Below are 21832 nucleotides of genomic sequence, written 5' to 3'. Positions count from 1 at the left end.
GAGCATGGTGGTTTTTTTCCATCTCATGGAAAAAAACCACCATGCTTCATCACAGCAAATTCAAAAAAGAGAGACTATTCTTAGAATCAGCAGCAGCTCTCAGAAATCAACCGAATCTCAACAAATATAGTTGCATTAAGCTTCAGATTTGGGAAACGCTTATCACCAGAGGTCCCACTTTACATTCCAGGCTACCTACAACCGCCCTTAGAGGGCGCTCCACCTAGATAGGACTTTAGTGTCACTCACGTGGTTGGGCTTAGTATTGTGTGTTATTTGTTTTTTATGTTATGAAGATGTCTCATTTACTGAGGCAAAATATATAGGAAGTATTAAATTCTGTTTTAATCCTTTCTGAGTGCTGTATACAATCCATTAAGCCTCCAATATGATGTCCTCACAGGCATTTAAGCCTCTACACACAGAAGATGAATAGAAATAGTGCAATCAAGAAAGTACAGAGATCATCCCTTTTTGGTAATTTTGTAGCACCAAATGATCTGGCATCATAAATGACTGAAAAAAATACCCTGAGAAGCAGCAGTTATTTATATCACAGTGCTCCAGAATAACTTGCATATGGATGAACAAAACCAATCTAATATGTGCTTATACATTTTGCATCTTACATCCATTATAACATAGTAGCATATACTTTACAGAAATAAGCAAAATGAAGTATAAAAACAGTCTGCACAGAATTCCACCCAAACGCAAAACTGAAATCTATATTAAAAACAAAACATAATCTTAACATCTTAACTAATTCTCTGCAAAAAATGGAAGAGTCATAATGAACTCAAAAATTTAAGACTATCATCAGCCCCCCCCCGATGTATGCATACATCTGTATAAAATATACAAAATATCACTTGACATCATTTACACAGTTTAAAAACTATACAATTTCACAATATTATAAATTGCACTTATCTTGATACATGATCTTGTGATTCTGATGTTACAGTATGTACAGGTTTACGTAGATTACTTGCATTACTTGTGCTATTGCTATGATTGCTAAACCTAGAAATAATTCCTTTTGTCTGACTTGCAGAACTAGCACTAGATCTTTGACCTGACTTTGGCATTGAGACTGTTCCTGGTGTTTGTCTATTCATTTCACTCTCCTCCACTGGATTTTGTGAATTTGAAGAAACAGCAGATGAGCCTCTAGCAGCATTCTGAGAAAGCTGTGAAATATTCTTATCAACACTTGTGTGAAGTTGCCTCTGAGAAAAAGACTGACAAGCCGAAGTGGGCTTAGCAGTTTGTGGTTGTGAAGAAGGTGATTCTTGTGTGGATATTTCAGTAAGCTGTCTCTCTGCTGATCCTGAAATTGTTTCTTGTTGTGGTGGACTCGACTGCTGATGCACTTTAGAGACACAACCAGAACTGGCAGGTGACTGTACAATAGGCTGCTGGTCTTCTCTTGGAAATGGCCTAATGTAGTCATTTAGAATTCCCATATGTTGGGCTTGCTGCTGCTGCATTAACCTTTGAGCTGAGAGAAACTGAATTTCATCATAGGATCTGTGACCAGTATCTGTAAATTCACTCTCAGTCATTATTATTGGAAAATATTCTGCTTCACTTGAACTATCAAGAGTTGGATGAAATGGCAAAATTGGCTGATGGTATGGCAGTACTGCTTCTATTCCTACATATGAATTATATGGTGTACTGTATGATAAACCACCACAATTAGTATAATTAGGATGCCCAGAAAGTGGTGCTGTATTAAGATATCCAGGAAGCAATCCTCCTACTTGACCAGGAAGTACTGCACCTCCCATGTAGCCAACAGGAGCAGCATAGCCAATAGGTGCAATTCGGGGTTGCATTGAAAATGAAATCTGTGGTAACTCTGATGAAAACCCAGGGATTCCTGTATTTGCTCTCTGAACTATTTGATTTGCACCTAATGATGCAGGAACATCTTTCATAGGTATCTTAGAGAAATTACTTTGAAGATGAGAGTTATCAGTCATTCCATGAGTGAAAGGAGGATTAACAAGATTCTGCCTCTTGACAACCGCATGAGGCAACACAAATGCTGATGAAGGACGATGAAATAATACAGCTTGATTTAAATCCCCAGTACTGGTAGCTTTGGTAATAGTTGTCTTGGAAGCAGCTGCAAAGGATGCTGCAATAGCAGCACTCTGCTGAGAGGTATCACTGCCTCTTCGAGCAGATGGAAACCAGGGGTGAACTCGATTACATGAGCGAAATAATCGTTCACGTTCTTTTCTTGTTTTGCGCCTCTGATGCCGTGAAAGAGCATGAGCCAAAAATTCCTGTTCACTCATCTGGAAACTGAACTGAGAATCCAAAGATTGGCGATGTGCAGCATAAGAGTCAACTGAAAGTTTGTGCTGACTGATATCTGGGAGAGAAAGAGAAAATTATAATAAATACAAAAGAGTAACAAAACAAGCATATAAAAGTTTTTAAAAATCATATTATTAACATTTAAAATGGACTGAGCATATATGTGTGTGTGCGCGTGCGATGCATCAACTGACATTACATTACTAGTCTACATAACTTACTTCAATGAATAGGACTTAACAAATTCATCAAACCCGGCAAGACGTTAATCTCGACTTTATTAACTGATCTGCACAGTAGTAGGAAAGGTGATGTTGGATAACTGGATCTCAATTAATATGGGGGGGGGGGAGAAAAGAAAAACAAAAATGTACAATCCTGTGTAATGAATGAAAGAGTTTAGCAAATTAAAGTGAAACACTACAATTTAAAACATAATGGGCACGACCATTAGTAGCTGACCTGAAACCATTTATTACTCATTTCAGGTCGGCTGGTAATGGTTGTGCCCAGTTGAGATCACCTGGCAATGGCATGCAGTCCAATGGACTGGTCTACCCAACTTTATTGGAGAAAAATTCTCTGACCACTTCATGAGATAAACTAATTGATCTTCAGTTCAGAATGTTCTGAATTTATCTGTTTTTCAACAGATAAACAAACGTAGAACTGAACTGCTGTGGAAAAATTTGTGTTCCATTCACTTTTATTGTGCAAACTAATCATTTACTACCATAACCATCCAATAAATGCATTCATGATTCATGCTTATAAAACCAAACAATTTATTTCACTTCAGTCATATTTAAGGAATACACAGAACGGAAACTGATGGAGAACTGTGGCTGAAGCAATAATATTCTTCATGGAATGAAGAGAATTAAGTTTAAATTGTTGTTTAATGTATCACTCGTGTGTACGGATCATCTTATCTGTACACTTTTTTTTCTTTCCTGTTACAGTTTTAATACACAGTTTGATATCAAGTCTTAACATTGTCACTTAAGCCAATATTCCACCAGTGATATCACTAATTACTCTTGTTAGAATTATTGCAGTGCCTGTGTAGCCCTGTGGAAATGTTTTGTATCCATAGCTGTCCAAACAAAGACCATTCTAAGTCTGATTCCAGTTGCTAGAGTAAATATTTCTAAGCTTTTCTTCAATTGGATCCTAAGTTAATAGAACTCTGGAAAAAGCAATTAGGGTTTTCCTCCCTGAACTTGGTTTTAATCCCATTTCTCAAGAAAATCAACCATAGAATGCACACTATTACAGACAATAATACAAGTGTTATGATTTAGAGCCACAATATGACAGCTGTTGTGTACTGTGTACCATACTTTCTCCTGAAAACCTTTAGTTGATAGCTTGAGCTCAGCATCAGTAAATGCTTAAAGAATGGAGACTGGCTATCCACCACTAGTCTTCAAAAAAGGTAAGGCTAAAGGAGCTCGCCTACTCCCTTTGAGGAAAAAAATAAGTTTTTTTTTTTTTTTTTTTTTTTTTTTTTTTACAATAATCTTAACCAAAATTCAACTAGCTGCTAATTAAAAGTTTTACAGAATAGTTTCAACAGGATACAGCATGACAAAATTTGAAGGATTAAACAAAATTTATGAAAGAACTAAGACAATTTGTAAATAACAAAATATAAAATCCCACAGAGCATCATTTTTATTCTATAATTCATAGCATCTCTACAAGTTTCCTTGTAGATTTCCTTGAAAACGTTGTAGTTGTATTTGAAGCTGTTCCTTCAAAAAACAGCAGCTTCATCTTTAAAGAACAGCTTCAAATACAACTACAACGTTTTCATGCTAATTATGTATAAAGACTGTCTATGTTGTTCATAGTCTTTTAACCCTCAATGTTTAGTGTTTTTTCTTTTGTCACCTGAAGAAGGCTGTTACAGGCCGAAACTAGTAGTGTGTTTATATTAAAACCTTTTTACTTAAATCTCGGTTCTAGTCATTTAATTCTTCATAAAACTATGTATGTTAACCGAGTCAATGATCATTCTGTCATATACATATATATAAGTATATAAACTTTGCTAGTTCATGAATATTTGATTAATGTTTATAAGGCAGAACAGCTGAATAAGTTGATAACATTTATTTACTTAGTAATATGACTTTTCATCTGAATTGTACAGGATTTCTTCTGGTGTAAATAAACAAACTAGTAGACAAGACAGTAAGGACTAATAAAGGTAACAACTGTTATGCAGTTATACAAAAGAGACTGATGTTATTTTTTTTAAAAATATTAGAGGTCAATCAGCTAGAGAATAAATACACATTTAGGTGATAAAAATACTATAAGTGGGTGGTAAATGGAGGGTTAAAACATCTCCAGTAGGACTCTACACTGAGTCCTACTGAAGATGTTACCTAATAATAATATTAGGTGACCATGGTGCTCCATTCAGGCCAACCTGACTAACAAGCTATTGCCTGACTGGCGAGAGACAGCATAAAATTTTTCAAGCTCTGGCTATATAGCTATTTCTTACACCGTTTATGTTTTACTCAGAATTTCGACCTAACTGGACTAAAATTATGGGCGGATTGGGACTGAAGTCTCGATCAGTTCTACAGACACTGTTTTAATGTTGTCAACCAATGCCAAATCAGACTTAAAAAGCTGTGGGGGGGGGGGGAGTATAGTTTCCTTTGCAGACAGCTCTACAGGTTGCCTTGTTCAACCATTTTTGATGAAGTTTAGAATAATACACCCAGTTTCTTACATCACTTAAGGTTCCCTGACAATTTTAGCACACAGTTGAATCAAAATAGAAGGCATACAAGGGAGTAAAAAATAAAGTAAAATGGTGCACAATCTCAACCAATATTTGCTTGTTTGATGTAAGAAGATTCATATTTCATAAACATCTCATATGCAAAAAAGTTAGCCAAGTAAAGTAGGAGGTTGACTGACTGACTGTTTTTAATTAATAAGAATGCAAATCCCCTTCTGACATTTGAGAAACACCATAACAGCAGCAGCAACAATACCACCAATGAAAATAAACTGTTCATAAATTAGCCAACCACATGCTTTCTTAATACATGGCTGACTTTTTAACTTTGGAGATGATTTTCTATAAGTTTTTTGGTCTCTTCTGGTTCAATAATAAACCAGATGTTCAGTTTAGTTAACCAATAGGGTGCTGAGTAAAACAGTTCACAACAATGCAAGATTAACTATAGCAAAATTGTGACGAAACATGTTCCTCTCCTTAGACTGATTGTGAATAAGAAATACTGTTAAAATTTATGGTATGGTAGTTGCACAAGTGATCTCATTTGTACAGGCAGTATTTTAAGCACTGAATATAGAAGATTAAACTCAAATCCTCCAGCTCTTTATTTCATATTTAATATTATTTCCCTAAAAATAATAGCTATATTTTGAAAATGGTTTGGGAGGATCAATATGTAATGAAACTTTTCGGCTAACTAGTGGTGCAAAGCAAAGAACCTCAGTTTTTCCATGAGCAGCATAAATATACTAATTCATTAATTTTTTTAATGACTTTGGTTGTTTTTTATTTTTATTTTTTTGTATAAGGATCCAATCAACATAGACAAGTTGCTAATTAAAAAACAAAAATTAGATGTCAATGAAGTAGTAAGTGATGTTAGTAAATCTAAAACCACTGTCTGCCAGTACAATAGAGATTATTTGTCATTCGGCTTTATTCCAAATGAAGATAATCTACCCAGTCCCAGGTGGGTTTTATGTGTCAAAAATCTGGCAAATCAAGCAACGGTTCCTAGCAAAATGAAGAGACATCTGCAGTCAAAACACTCCCACTTGCATAAGAAACCAGTGGAATATCTCCACAGACTTGTACTCGAATAAACTCACGAGGCAAAAAAAAATTGAAAATTTGTGACAATATCGAAAAAAGTAGAAGAAGCAAGTTATGCTGTCGCTGAAATAGTTGCCAAAAAGATGAAATCTCACACAATCACAGAATATGTCATTTTTCCAGCATGCTGCAAAATTGTAAATACCATGTTTGGTGAGGAATATGAAAAGGTGGTTTTAAAAATTCTTGTCAGATAATTCCATTAGTCGACATATTCAGGATATGTCTCAAGGTGAATCAACTGATGTCACTGGAAAAGCTCAACTTCTAGCATTCAGCAGATTTGTTTATAATACAGATATCATGGAACAGTTTTTATTTTGTCAACCACTCCCAGAAACAACAAAGGTCCAAGACATTTTTGATGTTGATAATTATTTCAATTTTCACAACTTGTCTTGGAAATCATGTATTAGTATTTGTATGGATGGTGCTCGCTCTATGTAGGGAAGTGTAAAAGGATTTGTTATGCTGGCTCAACAAAAGAACCCCAGAATTGTTTTTACTCATTGTTTTCTACACAGAAAAGTACTAGTTTCAAAATCATTGGTAGATGAGCTGACAAGAGTACTAGATGAGAATGTCAAAATCATTAATTATATCAAAAGTAGACCATTGCATTCGAGATTGATTGCAGCACTAAGTTCCTCAATGGAAGCTTTTCACATGAAGCTGCTAATGCATACAGTAGTGATGTGGTTATCTTGAGGTCAAGTTCTTTCAAGGTTCTATGAACTAAAACTGGAGTTTCAAAATTTTTTGTCAACTCAACAATCTGAGTTAGCTGATTTTCTTAGCAATGAGATGTGGTGCAATACGGTTGCATTCCTTTGCTGATTTTTTTCAAGCTTTGAACACTCTTAAAGTATGCATGGAAAACATGAAAATATTCTTACTTGATCATTGACAAAATCAATGCTTTTAACCACACTCTGGGAAGCAAGAATCAGAAGAGTAAACACAGCAGAAGTGTTTGAGCTGACAAAAGGTTGCAGACTGGATAACAGATCCAGTCTGCATCTTATAGATTTCATTTTACAAAATTTAAGACACATTAGCAAAAATATTAAAAAAAAATTTTTCCTCGCTTGATGTATCATCCTTAGATTGGGTAAGAGATCCATTTGTGTGTGTGTCAGTTGGTTAATTTAAACACTACAGAAGATGATGAGCTAACAGAAATAAGGAATGACAGAGGATTAAAACTTAAACATTCAACAACAGATACTATTTTATTCTGGTTGTCTCTTTGAAGTGAATATCCCATTATCACAAAAAAGGCAATCAAAGCACTTCTTCCTTTCTCCACTTCATATTTGTGTGAAGCTAGCTTTTCTACATAAACACTATAAAAAAACAAAAATAGCTCACGGCTTGAAACCTTGGAAGAAGATTTGAGGGTATGCTTATCTACAATTTGACCTTGGACAAGGGACAAAATGAAACAACACGAAGCTTAGGTGTCTCATTGATAAAAAAACAATAAATACATTTATGTTACATGCATGTATATTAGAAAAACTTAATAAATAATTACTGTCATAAATAACTTTGATTATTCTTTTGTATTTCATTACAATGTGTCATAAATAAATGGGATTTCAAAGAAATTATTCAAAAAGAGGGTTGGTTCATAAAGAGGACTGCAACAGAATTTGTCTTTATTTGAAACAGTCGATATATTTTTTGAATGCTTGAATGATGTGCTGTAGAATTTTAGTAATTAGTTTTACTGTTCCGTAAGATAAAAAAGGTTGAAATCCACTGCTCTAACCCATTTAAACTTAATACAGTCCAATTTGTTACTTTTAGTCTGTGCTGTGTGGGTGAACTGATGATGACGTCAGCATGTTGCAGAGGCATATTTCTTTAGAGTATGTACTCTCTAAACAGTACAGTCACTTAAACTCATGAAAATGGTGACAGATTTTTGTAGCTATACAGATTTAATTAACTTAGCACTTGCTATTTTGCAGGTCATAGCTAGACAAAAAAAAAGACAACATTAATGTGAGAAATATTACATTAGCAGTTTTAGTGCATTGACCTCTCAAAATATTACTGTTTAAATTAAAATAGAAAAAGAAATGCAGATTTGTTTAATGAATGGCTGGTTAAACGTGTTGAAACTGCAAATACTAAAAAACAGCATGCAACTTGTACTTAATGAAATATTTAGATATGATGAGAATATCTAAATGTTTGCTCTTGCAGACAATATTTAGCATTCAACACACATCTTTTAACAAAGATGTCATCAATATTAGGCAAATCAAATTAAGAATTTGTGGCTCATGACTTGTTACTGTGAGCAGAATATACACCCCCCCCCCCCCACACACACACACTGAGTCTGAGACTGAAAAGTTGTACACAAAATGTTTTTCATATGCACATGAGCTCGCAAAAATTAGAGAGAATATTGCTTGCGGGCAATTTCACCACATGCCTCCCTAGCTGAATCAATCAATATTTTCTTCAGAGTTTGCCACTGAGACTACAATGTTTGGTTTTTGTTTTCAAACTGTTTCATTTTTTCTTCAATAATGTATATAGTTGAGCTTACAGTTTACTTGTAAAGGCTGCTTAACTATTATCCTTTTTAAAACTTTCTTACATATTTCCTACTTAAAACTAAGTAATGGCCACTTCCAATTTCAAATGCTCTGTATGCTTTTGCATCCTGAACCAGCATGAAGAAAACACTATCAACAATGACACTTTTATTCCTGTGACTTCTTGCCACGTGAACTTGTGCACAACTTTCTGTTGGAACATCGTATTAGTAATAACTAGTCCATAACATGGCATCTGCCATTATTATTAGCCTTGTCCTTTTCTCCAAATTTTCCCAAAATATTTCTATATCAGCATATTATTTTACTTAAAACAGAATAATATTCCATTTAACATCAAAAGCATAAATGAAATAAAAAATATTTCGCATTGGTCTTCATGCCTTTAACCTCCCTACCGGCCAAAGTGGATGAAATAGTGAGACCAAATTGCACCACTTCTCATCTTTGTTATGCAAATAGATGTTATTACAGAATCGTATCCAGATTTAGCTCAACATCTATAGACATCATGGCCGGTTGGGGGTGGGGGGGGATAAATTTAGAGCAATATAATTTAAACAGAATATTTATAATACATGAATGGAAATCAAAAACAATTATGTTAAAAAAAATTAAGAGTTGCAATTATTAATTTGTCCTTAAAAAGTTTACATACACAAAACAAACCAGTAGTGCAACATCAGGCAACTCCTGGTGTTGCACTACCTTACCCCAGTCCTGAAGATATTTTTCAGGCGCAAACTTTGTTTGCTTATACTTGGATAAAACTAAATTTATTATAGTCTAACCAAGTGAAAAATAAACTTCCAACATCTTTCTCTAAATTCAGAGTAATTCAATAATAAGGTGGTACACCTGTTGGCAACTCCTATAGGTAAATATGACCTCTCATATTGCTTCTGCCTTAGTATCTCCGTGATTGGGTCTGTCTCCCACTGACGAGACCTCAAAGGTTGAAAGTAGTCTGGGTAGTGGCCCTTCCCTTAATGCACAGCAGTATACATGTCTGCAAGGAGATGTGCTTTGCATTATGGGAGATACTGAGACAAGGAGTGATGAGAGCTCGGTCCACCTTTGCTCGGAGTTGCACTACCTTACCCCAGTCCTGAAGATATTTTCAGACGCAAACTTTGTTTGCTTACACTTGGATAAAGGATTAAACTAAATTTATTATAAAACAAACCAATATTGGGGAGCATCATGCCTTTGGCAGGAAAACACAGAACTAGACAGGTCTTAAATTTGTAATTTGTTTATAGGTACTCAGTTAATTTAAGTTTAATTAACACAGTTCTACCTATTTAACGCAGTACTATCTATTTAGTTTTGCATACACAAATGCACAGATCATGTGCAACAAAATATTATATTAAAAAAAATCTGGGTCCCAGAAATGTAAAGTTTGGGAAATGCTGTTCTACGGATTACAAAGTTTAGATAATTATTTTAATGTATATTTATATTTATGTATATTTATCACCAAATGGTAATAAAATCTTTCTAAAACTTCCAAGAAACATTATAACCGGATGACTTATTCTGTGTATTTATATCAAAACTTCTGTTCTGGAATCATCATTAAAAATACCTATTTGTTAAGCATTTTAAGATGCTCACCTGAACTAGAAGAATATCGTCGAAGACCAAGTGGTCCATTTCCAACTAATGCACCTCTTCGGGTAACAAAGTTTGGCAAGGCTGCAGCCCAAGTTGAAGACATTTCTTGTGAAGCAACACTATTCAATTCCAAATTCATTCCTAAATGATAATGAAATATACAAAATTTTACGATTTGATAGAATAAAAATGTAACCTGATTTGATAAAATTACACTCTGTCTACACACACACACACACAAATTTTTTTTTCAACCAAATTAAAAATATATAATAAAGATTATGTATTATATAACAAATTATGGAATCATTCTGATTCCATAATTTGAAGGGTGTAAAGAGGTTGGCAAGTTCTTTCACTGTACCGAATTTATGGAGCCAAAACACATTTTAAAGCAATTACTTAACTTACAACTATGAAAAATAACACTAAACATTTTTTGCCTCCATATCAAGGTCATCATTAGAATACATACATACATACAGACACACACACACACACACACACACATATATATATATATATATATATATATATATATATATATATATATATATATGAACTAAAATGCAAACTACATCACAATACACATAAGTATGCTATAGCATTGATACTTTGTTTACTATTTACACCACATCTGGTGAAGGAAAGAGTAAAAAAATTAAATATTTTTTTATAACACAAAAAATTTTAATAAAAATATTATAATATAATAAAATAACATGATAAAAAAAATTAAAAGTTGATCTACATCAACTACTATTTCTACAGTCACTGATCTGGTTTTCTTGTGTTTTAAATATATATATATTAAAAAGTTTTAATGACTGATACCGAGAGATAAAAAGATGACATGGTATATTTGAAAAGATACTACTAGTTTACTAGTTTCGTTGAATTCATCAACATCTTCAGGTATCACAATCAAAGAAATATATAAAGAGACTTAAAATTGTAACAGAACAAGCACATAAAGAGAGTAGCGTGTTTGAAAACAAAGTGTGAGCTCGAGTTCCAAATAAACGTAGACTACACACTGTCGCAAGTGCACCAATACTGAACAGAGGCAACATGTGCATCAGAGAGATTGAAACTTAGGCTGTTGTTGATATCGGAAGAATCTAGAGAAATTTCTCTAGATTCGACAATCTTTCTCTCAAGCTCATCATAGCACACATGGATGTTAGACGTTTGAGTCCAGTTCACAATGTGTTGGCGGCCTTCGTCTGAGTTAACTGAAAAGAGAACGTGGCTAGAGACAGCGCTAGCTCTACTAGTCCTGTTATAGGAGATATCTCTATGGTGTTCTTCCAAACGTAGAAGGATGAATTTAGCAGTCTGGCCACAATTTTCCAAAATCACATAAAATCTTGTACACTCCTGGAAACTGAGTTGGAAGATGTTTCTCTTTAGGTTTAGTAAGTATTGAACGAAGTTTTGGGAGCGTAGTGAAGCAAGTTCTGAAGTTAAACAAACTTCTTGAGAATTTTTGCCAGTTTTGGTGAAAGAGAGCTGATGTAAGGCAAAGAGATGAAGGCTCTTGGGGAAGAGGGATCTTCAGAAGTAGTTGAGTGACTGGGGGAAAGAAATTTGTCAATTTTCTTAGGAGAGAAATCTCCTAAAAGGGGGGAAGAGAAATCATTATTAATAAAAGTTTTTTTAAGAAATAGGAGTTCATTTTCAATTTCTGTTTCTTCTGTAAGTAATGATTTGGCTCGGTGAGCTAAGGTGGAAATAATACCAAATTTTTGTGGGGGATAGTGATGGGAGGAAGCATGAAGGTATCTATCAGTATGAATAGGCTTTCTAAAAATTGAGATTTTAATACTCTCAGCACATCTGGTAAGTTTCAGGTGTAAAAAGGGGAGGCAGTCATCGGATTCCAGTTCAAAGGTAAAAGAGATATTTTCATGACATTTGTTTAAGTGGTCTAAAAATAAATTGAGGTTGGTGACACCATCTTCCCAGATGAGGAAAATATCATCAATATAAAGATATCAAAATTTTGGTTTAAGGGGGAAGGAGTTAATAGCTTTTTCTTCAAAATTGTTGAGAAATATATCTGCAAGAATCGGAGAGAGTGGGCTGCCCATGGCCAGACCTGAGTTTTGTAAGTAGATCTTATTGTCATATTTGAAGTATCCTGACTTGCATAATCTTCCATTGCATAATGCAATGGAAGAGTAAAGCAAAGAGTTTTTTTTGATAATTTGTTCTTGAGAAGATCGAAGACTTCTTGAGCAGGCACATTTGTAAAGAGAGAAACAATATCGAAACTGGCCATTAAATCTGTTTTTTTAAGTTTGATATCCTTGATTTTTGAAACAACATCTGCAGAATTTTTAATATGTGAAGAGGAAATTCCAGAAAGATTTCTTAGAAAACTCGCGAGATATTTGGAGAGATTGTAGGTAGGAGAGTGTATGCCCTCAACTATGGGTCTGAATGGACAGTTTGTTTTGTGAATCTTGGGGATACCATACAGTCGAGGGATCAAGGGATGAAGTGACCTAAGAGAAAGACGAATGTTTCTTTGTAACTCCAAGGTGGTTTTTAATAAATTATTAGTTCTATTGTGTAGTTCAATCGTAGGGTCACTATTAATTTCTGAATATGGTCTCCCCAAGATTCACAAAACAAACTGCCCACTCAGACCTATATCTGCTATAGTTGAGGGCATACACTCTCCTACCTACAACCTCTCCAAATCTCTTGCGAGTTTTCTAAGAAATCTTTCTGGAATTTCCTCTTCACATATTAAAAACTCTGCAGATTTTGTTTCAAAAATCAAGGATTCAAACCTAAAAAAACAGATTTAATGGCCAGTTTCGATATTGTTTCTCTCTTTACAAATGTGCCTGCTCAAGAAGTCCTCAATCTTCTCAAGAACAAATTATCAAAAAAACTCTTTGCTTTACTCTTCCATTGCATAAAGTCAGGATACTTCAAATATGACAATAAGATCTACTTACAAAACTCAGGTCTGGCCATGGGCAGCCCACTCTCTCCGATTCTCACAGATATATTTCTCAACGATTTTGAAGAAAAAGTTATTAACTCCTTCCCCCTTAAACCAAAATTTTGGTATCATTATATTGATGATATTTTTCTCATCTGGGAAGATGGTGTTAACAACCTCAATTTATTTTTAGACCACCTAAACAAATGTCATAAAAAAATCTCTTTTACCTTCGAACTGGAATCTGATGACTGCCTCCCCTTTCTAGACCTGAAACTTACCAGATGTGCTGAGAATATTACAATCTCAATTTTTAGAAAGCCTACTCATACCGATAGATACCTTCGTGCTTCCTCCCATTACTACCCCCCACAAAAATTTGGTATTATTTTCACCTTAGCTCACTGAGCCAAATCTTTACTTACAGAAGAAGCAGAAATTAAAAATGAACTCCTTTTTCTTAAAAAAACTTTTCTTAATAATGGTTTCTCTCCTAAGAAAATTGACAAATTTCTTTCCCCCATCTCCCAGTCACTCAACTACTTCTGAAGATCCCCCTCCCAGCCTTCATCTCTTTGCCTTACATCAGCTCTCTTTCACCAAAACTGGCAAAAATTCTCAAGAAGTTTAACTTCAGAACTTGCTTCACTACGCTCCCAAAACTTCGTTCAACACTTACTAAACCTAAAGAGAAACATTTTCCAACTCAGTTTCCAGGAGTGTACAAGGTTTTATGTGAATGTGGAAAGCCATACTATGGCCAGACTGCTAAATCCATCCTTCTACGTTTGGAAGAACACCGTAGAGATATCTCCTATAACAGGACTAGAGCCAGCGCTCTCTCTAGCCACGTTCTCTTTTCAGTTAACTCAGACGAAGGCCACCAGCACATTGTGAACTGGACTCAAACTTCTAACATCCATGTGTGCTATGATGAGCTCAAGAGAAAGATTGTCAAATCCAGAGAAATTTCTCTAGATTCCTCCCATATCAACAACAGCCTAAGTTTCAATCTCTCTGATGCACACGTTGCCTCTGTTCAGTATTGGTGCACTCACGACAGCGCGTAGTCTATGTTTATTTGGAACTCAAGCTTGCACTTTGTTTTCAAACACGCTACTGTCTTTTTGTACTTGTTCTGTTAATGCAATTTTAAGTCTCTGTAATTCTTTATATATTTCTTTGATTGTGATACCTGAAGATGTTGATCAATTCAACGAAACTAGTAGTATCTTTTCAAATATACCATGTCATCTTTTTATCTCTCGGTATCGGTCATTAAAACTTTTTAATATTTCCCACCGAGTAAAAATGAATTATGATAATATATATATATATATTTATTAAATTATTTTTTTTTTCAATTTTAACATTTTACTCTTCTGCTCACCAAAAGTCAGGCCAATGTAAATGGTTATCAAAGCAATTACATTATAGCTTATGTGTATTGTTATGTAGCTTGTATTTTAGTTCATATATATGTTTTTTTTTTAGTTGTAAGTAAAGTGACTGGTCTAACATGTGCTTATGTCTTTATAAATTCTACACAACGAATGCTGCCCACCGTGTATCCTTGACCACCGTTATACTTTTCATGGGTAGGACTCTCATAAAAATCACTAACAAGATGAACAATAACCTGAAGTACCAGACAAGAGAAAAGACAAGGGTAGGACAACAATAAGAATGCACATGCATTTTGAAAATTCTAAAGTGATACTAAAAATAAGCAACTATTTTAAGTATGTCTTGCTGGTATTCTATAATAATACAGACATGATTTCCACTTCTTAAGGTGAAAAATATTTCAATCTATTAACCAAGTGGTAATAGTACTGAGGTTACCCAAGTTACCACATCCTTGGCCAAATCAAGGATGTGGTTAAATTAAGTACAAACCTTAACGTGCTCTGCAAAATGCACATCACACAAAAGAAGAACAATACTGTCATCTTATTTTATTATTACATGCCACAGAGAAAATACACAAGTGTCCATGGAGCATGGCAATCATATACTCTATAGATATGATAAACAGATTTATGTGTTAAGGATACCATATTATTATCTCAGTAATCTGCATGGAATCAACAGACTCATCATGGGAGGCCCACTCAACTACATCATATCTATCAAAATGAACTTTGAAGTTACACTTTCTGCATTCACAATGCACTCCAGCAATGCATTCCACTTAACAACACTACACATAAAAAAATCTACTCCTCACATCCTTCTTCACCACATATTTATATTTCCAGGGATGGTATATCTCATTCTTCCCATCTTAATGTCCACTTTTTATAATTCCTTCTGTGTTAATCTAGTAGAATCCCTTTTGAAAGTCTCTATCATATCTCTTCTTTTCCTACTATCGACCAAACTGTGGAATCCATATTCCCTCAACTGTTCTGCATCCAATGCTCCAGCATCCCGATATCACTTTGGTCATTCATCTTAGGACCCTCTCTAATGTTTCCGCATCACAATGAAAATTAAGTGACCAAATTTGAACATAATGGTCCATGTGTGATTGGGCCAATGCATTACAGAGAGGCACCACCACCTTTTTATCCTTACATGTCAATATGCTTTTTATCATAGCAGCAATGTGATGTGGTCTTTGCAACAACTGCAAGGTGGCCTCAAAATTTTACTACACTGTCTACCATCATCCCAAGATCCCTAATCTCATCCACTTCCTGAAGTGCTTCTCCACCAATACAGTGTGTAGTCTTATATCTCTGTACCTCAAAGTGTAACATCTTGCATTTATTAATATTAAAACTACAACCCCACTCATCTGTCCAAGATGAGTGGGGTTGTAGTTTAATAGTTTGATTTGAATAAAATTCTATTCAAATCTTCCTGTAGAGAATTATCATCAATACCCCTGATAATTCTACCTGACTTTGTATCATCAGCAAACATTTAAGATTCCCAATCAATCCACATGAAATATCTTTAACAAATAAGCTAAACAGTAAGGGCTCAAGAACAGAACCCTGAGGGATGCCACTGATCACCTTCCTCTTCTGAGACTGCTCCATTATATTAGGGGAAAAACATCATTGAAAACTAAACTGAAATGCTGTGCTTGGAGTAAGCAGTATTTGGGATTCAACTCAGGCTTTTTTTTTTTAAATGATAAATAGGTTTGATTTATGGGCAAACAAAATCTTCATTACAGGTTCCATATAGTGAACTTGATTTGAAATGACATTACATTATGGCACTGATTCAGTATATGTCTTCATAAGATGTGCTTTAATTATATTATTTAATTTTTCTTTTCCTGATTAAAGTTGCCAACTTATTATGCCTACTACTGACATGTAGTTCAAGTATTAAAATAAGCCTGTTGACCTAGTAATTGGAAATTATTTATTATTATTAAATGTACTAAAATGTTATGCTGAATTAGAACAGATAATAAAATAAGTTTATTGATTGAATATGTGAAAATCATTATGTATTTGTAGAAAGTTTTTTTTCATTTAATTACAAAGTAAATTATATTTGCCAAGAAATAATACTCATGTTTTATCCTTTACTCAACAGTAAGCAAAGTATGCAAGGCTTCTTGTGCATACTTGGATAAAGGATTAAACAAGAATATAATTTCTTCATATGTAAAATTTACATTTGCGTTTACTAAGTGACTAAGTACAAATCCATATCACAATGTGATATGGATTTGTACACTGCCTGGGCCATCTTTGCCACATCTTATTTGTTAAGTATAATCCCTGATTTGGTTTATGCAGTTTTAGTTCATAGTAAGATTGATATGACTGGCCTGTTTTGCTGCGTGAATAGTATTGATGCTCTCTTGGAGAGCCAACGTACAGGCCATAGATTTGAAACCAACTTGAGACAATTTTTGTAAATGTCTTCAGGAGACAAGTAATTTTCTATTTCCTAGTGCAATACCACTATCCTGCTTACTGGAGATCCAAAGCAGCTTGAAGACTGCTTTGGATCTCCAGTAGAGGACAGACTGTGTTTGTCCTCTGCTAGAGGACAGAATTCCTGGATTATCTAGCATTCACCAGACTCATATACTGTATGTGCTGTTTCCAAATTTCATGGGTTGAATTGACATAAATTAAAGCTCAATACAGAAGACTGAGAATTTGTACAGTCAAATATAATAATACTAAAGCATGGAGCTCGGTTATGGGATGACCATACTTTGTCCATCTTTCAGAAGAAAGTGAAAGTGTGTCTAAAAAATGACCTGCCCACATCAGATATAATAAATTAACAGTAGCCCTTCCCTTTCAATTAATAGGTGGTTTCAGTTTTGAGACCAAATGGTTGCTCTCCACATTTTATATCCTATGTCAATGGGGATGCTTTGCTGATTATGCATAAATATGATAAAAAAAAAAACAATTTCTGTTTTTAAATTTTGCAACTATTTGTTGATAAGTCTGACATTGCAAAATATAAATTTATTCTTTTGGTGCATTTTTATATATATATATATATATATATAATTAAGGGGGTGCTTAAAGGTCAAAGCTATATAACTGAAAGCAGACCTCCACATAGCCTTTAAAGGAATGCGGAGAACCGACTAGGGCTTCTGACCTAATGTCCAATCCTCACCTTCTCGTGGTGCACCCTGTTGGTTATCTACTTGGATACTGAATGAACGAAGATGGGCTGGAAATTTGGAATTTAGCCAACCAAATTGTATTATTATTATTATTGGTTAGACCAAAATAAAAAATGATGGTATAGTTCGCCCACCGATTTCAGGTCCCTCGAAACTACTGCGCATGTCACAAAAAGGAGAATCCATTCCGATAATAGGGTAATCAGTCTGTCTTCTGGGAGGTAATAATAAACAAACTGAGTTTGTTTATTATTACAGGTCGGAAAATTTAGCTTTTCTTTTACGAACATTATTATTTTTAAAGTGTAACTATTTTGCTTGTATAACAGTTGGAAAAATGTACGTAGAGTGTTAATACGTGCAAATACTACGTTCTACATAAAACAATGTCACTTCGCTCCATGATAAGTTTCCTTTTATTCTGGGACTTTTTAAAACAAAATCCGATTTCATGAAGTATTTTCCTTAAAGTTTCTCTTTTCCAAGGAAAATTAATTTTTTCTTTAAGCACAGGAATCAATTTCGGAACAGTTGGCACTCTTTTCTCGAATACGTAAAATTCGTGAATAGCTCTTCTTATAATGTCTACATCAAAATCATTCAAAGCTACGGTTTCGATGGTTTTACTCTGGGGCTTTTTTTATTTTTTTTTTTTTTTTAGGAGATTTAAATTTTGGCTTACCTTCACCTTTTGATTCCCTATGAATTCTTTTAACAGTCGACTCCGATACGCCCGCAATTGCACTTGCACGTTTTATGACTTGAGAAAGGGGGAACAAGAAGACGGCCTTCTGACGATTCTTTTTTCGCAGAATGTCAGCACATTATTCAATATTCTTTTGCAAGAGCTACTGAAACGTGTAACAATAGAACTTGTTGACTGTACTGGATCCATCATACAAATTAATAATAAAAAAATAATGCAAAAAGAGAACAACAAAAATCAAGCTAGTACTAGTACAGCGACAGACAAGAAAGCACGTGATTTCGCATGTTGGCGACCAATTCGTACATCCTTCATTTCTTTCTCCCCTTCAGCATGAATTGACTATTCTTGGCACAAATCCAACAAGGGATCTAGAAATGGTGGGCGAACTATACAACATGATAAAATTTCATGCCGGCTGGGGCATCGCCAGGTTAAACAAGGCCCCCATTGTTTTCGCCAGGGAACCAAGGCGAACAGCAAAAAGTCAGCTACTGGAAAAAATATGTCAACAAACCCCAACTCAACATCACCAGAATTAAAGATCGGTACTATCAACGTAAGAAGCCTGAATGGCAAAGAAATGGAGCTAGCTGAGGAATTAGATAAGTACCAGATCGACATAATAGGGGTGACTGAAACAAAAAAGACCAAAACTGGTGAGATCTTTCTGAGCAATAAATACCAAATGTTATATTCAGGCAATGACAATCAAGGAAAAGAAGGAGTAGCCATAGTATTCAACACAAAATACGAGGCTAATCTTCTTGAATGGCAGTCAGTCTCAAGTAGAGTAATGTGGGCAAATATGAGAATGGGGAACTGGACAATGAGACTTATTTGTGCCTATGGTCCCACAGAAGGTTCTACTAAGGTAGAAGTGGAGGAATTTTTTGAGGCTTTAGAAAAAGCAACTGACACAATGAAAAAGGAAAAGTTGGTCCTTGTTGGGGATCTAAATAGCAGAGTAGGAAATGATTGTGAGACATACAAAAATATTTTAGGAAAATTTGGAGAAAAAAGCAAAGCTAATAATAATGGCAAATATCTGTTGGATTTCTGCTCAGTACATGGACTGGTTATTACTAACACCATGTTCCAACATAAAAATGTGCACAAATTCACATGGAGAGAAGAGGCTAGGAATAAGAAAAGTCTCATTGACTGACTATGTTATTGTTGATAGTGATGTTTTCTCCCTGGTGCAGGACACCACAGTGTACAGAGGATTTGAAATTGGAAGTGATCACTATTTAGTGTTGAGCAAGATAAAATTGAATTTCATATTGAAAAGAATAACATGTAAGAAAGTTTTAAAGTGAATAAAAGTTGAGCAGCTCTCAGATGTGAACTGTAGACTGAAATACACAAAAATTATTGAAGAAAAAATGAAAGAGTTTGAGAACAGGAATCAAACCTTGGAGATTCAGTGGCAAGACTTGAAGAAAGCCCCGACTGATTCAGCTAGTGAGGCATGTGGTGAAGTTGTCTGTAAGGACAGAAAAATTAGAACTCCATGTAGACACAGGAAGTTAAAGAGGCAGTGAAGGAAAAGAAGAAAGCATATCAAAAGTTCCTGGCAAATAAGTCAGCTTGTGCTCTTAGAGAATACAGAGACAAATGCAAGAATGCTAAACACTGTGTCAAACTAGCTAAACAAAATTCATGAGAGGACTTTGACAAGAATATAGAAAATAAATATCAAGAAGGTGGCAAAATATTCTGGAGGTTGTTGAAGAAGCTTGGAATGGAGGAAAGAGTGCTGTAAAAGGAGTTAAGATCATAAATGTGACATGAAAACAGGATAAAAAAGATATCCTTGAAGTACAGAGTAATTACTTTGAAAAACTGCTAAATGAAACAAGCAGTGATGACAGCACAGTGCTAAAAACACTCAACAGGCATATGCAGTCAGGAATACATATCCATACTTGAAGTAGAAAAAGCCATCAAAGGCTTGAAATGTGGAAAGGCAGCAGGAGTAGATGATATTCGACCAGAAATGCTGAAGTATGGTGGTATAAGAGTCTTACAGTGGCTGCAATGCATAGTTCAGAATGCCTGGACAGAGGGACCAATTCCAGATGATTGGAGTAGAGCTCTCATAGTACTCGTATACAAAAAGGGAAATAAAACGGAATGTGAGAATTACAGAGGCATTTCACTAGTGAGTATTCCTGGCAAGATTTATGCAAGTATACGTGAGAAATCATTGAGAAGAATTGTGTAACCGAAGCTTGGTGAAGAGCAAGCTGGATTCAGGCCAAATAGAAGCTGTCTGGATCAGATTTTCACTTACAACAGATAGTTGAGAAATCATGGGAATATAACAGAGATCTGTATTTAAGTTTTGTAGATCTGGAAAAGGCATATGACAAAGTGCCAAGAGAGAAGATATTCGAAACGCTACAGTTCTATGGTGTCAATAGGGCATTATATCAAGCAATACTTAAGTCTTTATTTGAGTCGTAAGTCAGCAGTTAGAATTGAAGGAAGTACAGGAAGGTGGTTTAATGTTAAATCTGGTGTCAGACAAGGTTGTACATTATCCCCTCTGTTATTCATTAACTATATGGATCACATTATGAAGGAAAGTGGTATTAAACCTGACATCAAAATTGGAGATGTTAATCTTAGCTCTTTGCTTTATGCGGATGATGTTATATTTCTAAATAAATCCTCTGCAAGATTCCTTGACTAAAGTGAATAACTATTGTAATAGATATGGTATGAAGGTCAGCATCAAAAAGACAAAAATGATGAAAATAGGCACAAACATTGAAAATATCAACTGCATTGTGAATGGAGAACCTGTGGAACAAGTAAAACATTTCACCTACTTAGGCACAATTTTTAGTGAAGATGGTAAATTAAATATGGAAATAGACAACAGAATCAATATTGGTATAGTAGGAAGTCAACTGAATAAATTCATATGGAATAAGAGAGAAATTAGCCAAAACACTAAATTAGCTGTATACAAAACAGTATTCAAGCCAATTTTAATTTACGGATCTGAGAGCTGGCTCAAAAGTAAAACACTTGACCAAAGACTAGGGACCAAAGATATGAGAGTCCTGAAAACGATTAGGGGCATGAACAGATGGTATCAATGGCAATATCATATTAAAAA

General features: G+C 34.7%; 1 protein-coding gene across 2 annotated transcripts in view; it reads right to left on the bottom strand.

The window, feature by feature from the left end:
* Positions 1-501: 501 nt before the first annotated feature.
* The window catches only part of smo (smoothened, frizzled class receptor), a 153399-nt gene continuing 132068 nt past the window's right edge, over positions 502-21832 (bottom strand). For both annotated transcript variants that reach the window (XM_090411074.1, XM_090411075.1), the window contains 2 exons: positions 10411-10551; positions 502-2389 (listed from right to left, as the gene is read on the bottom strand). In XM_090411074.1, the coding sequence (XP_090267200.1) occupies positions 930-2389; positions 10411-10551 (1601 nt within the window). In that variant the 3' untranslated portion in view covers positions 502-929. The remainder of the gene's footprint in view (positions 2390-10410; positions 10552-21832) is intronic.

This window comes from Typopeltis vanoorti, chromosome 21, assembly GCF_054136105.1.
Source record: "Typopeltis vanoorti isolate ZY-2024b chromosome 21, IOZ_Tvanoo_1.0, whole genome shotgun sequence".
NCBI lineage: Eukaryota > Metazoa > Arthropoda > Arachnida > Uropygi > Thelyphonidae > Typopeltis > Typopeltis vanoorti.
Note: the sequence above shows the minus strand (reverse complement) of the source record. Positions and strands in the feature narration are given on the sequence as shown.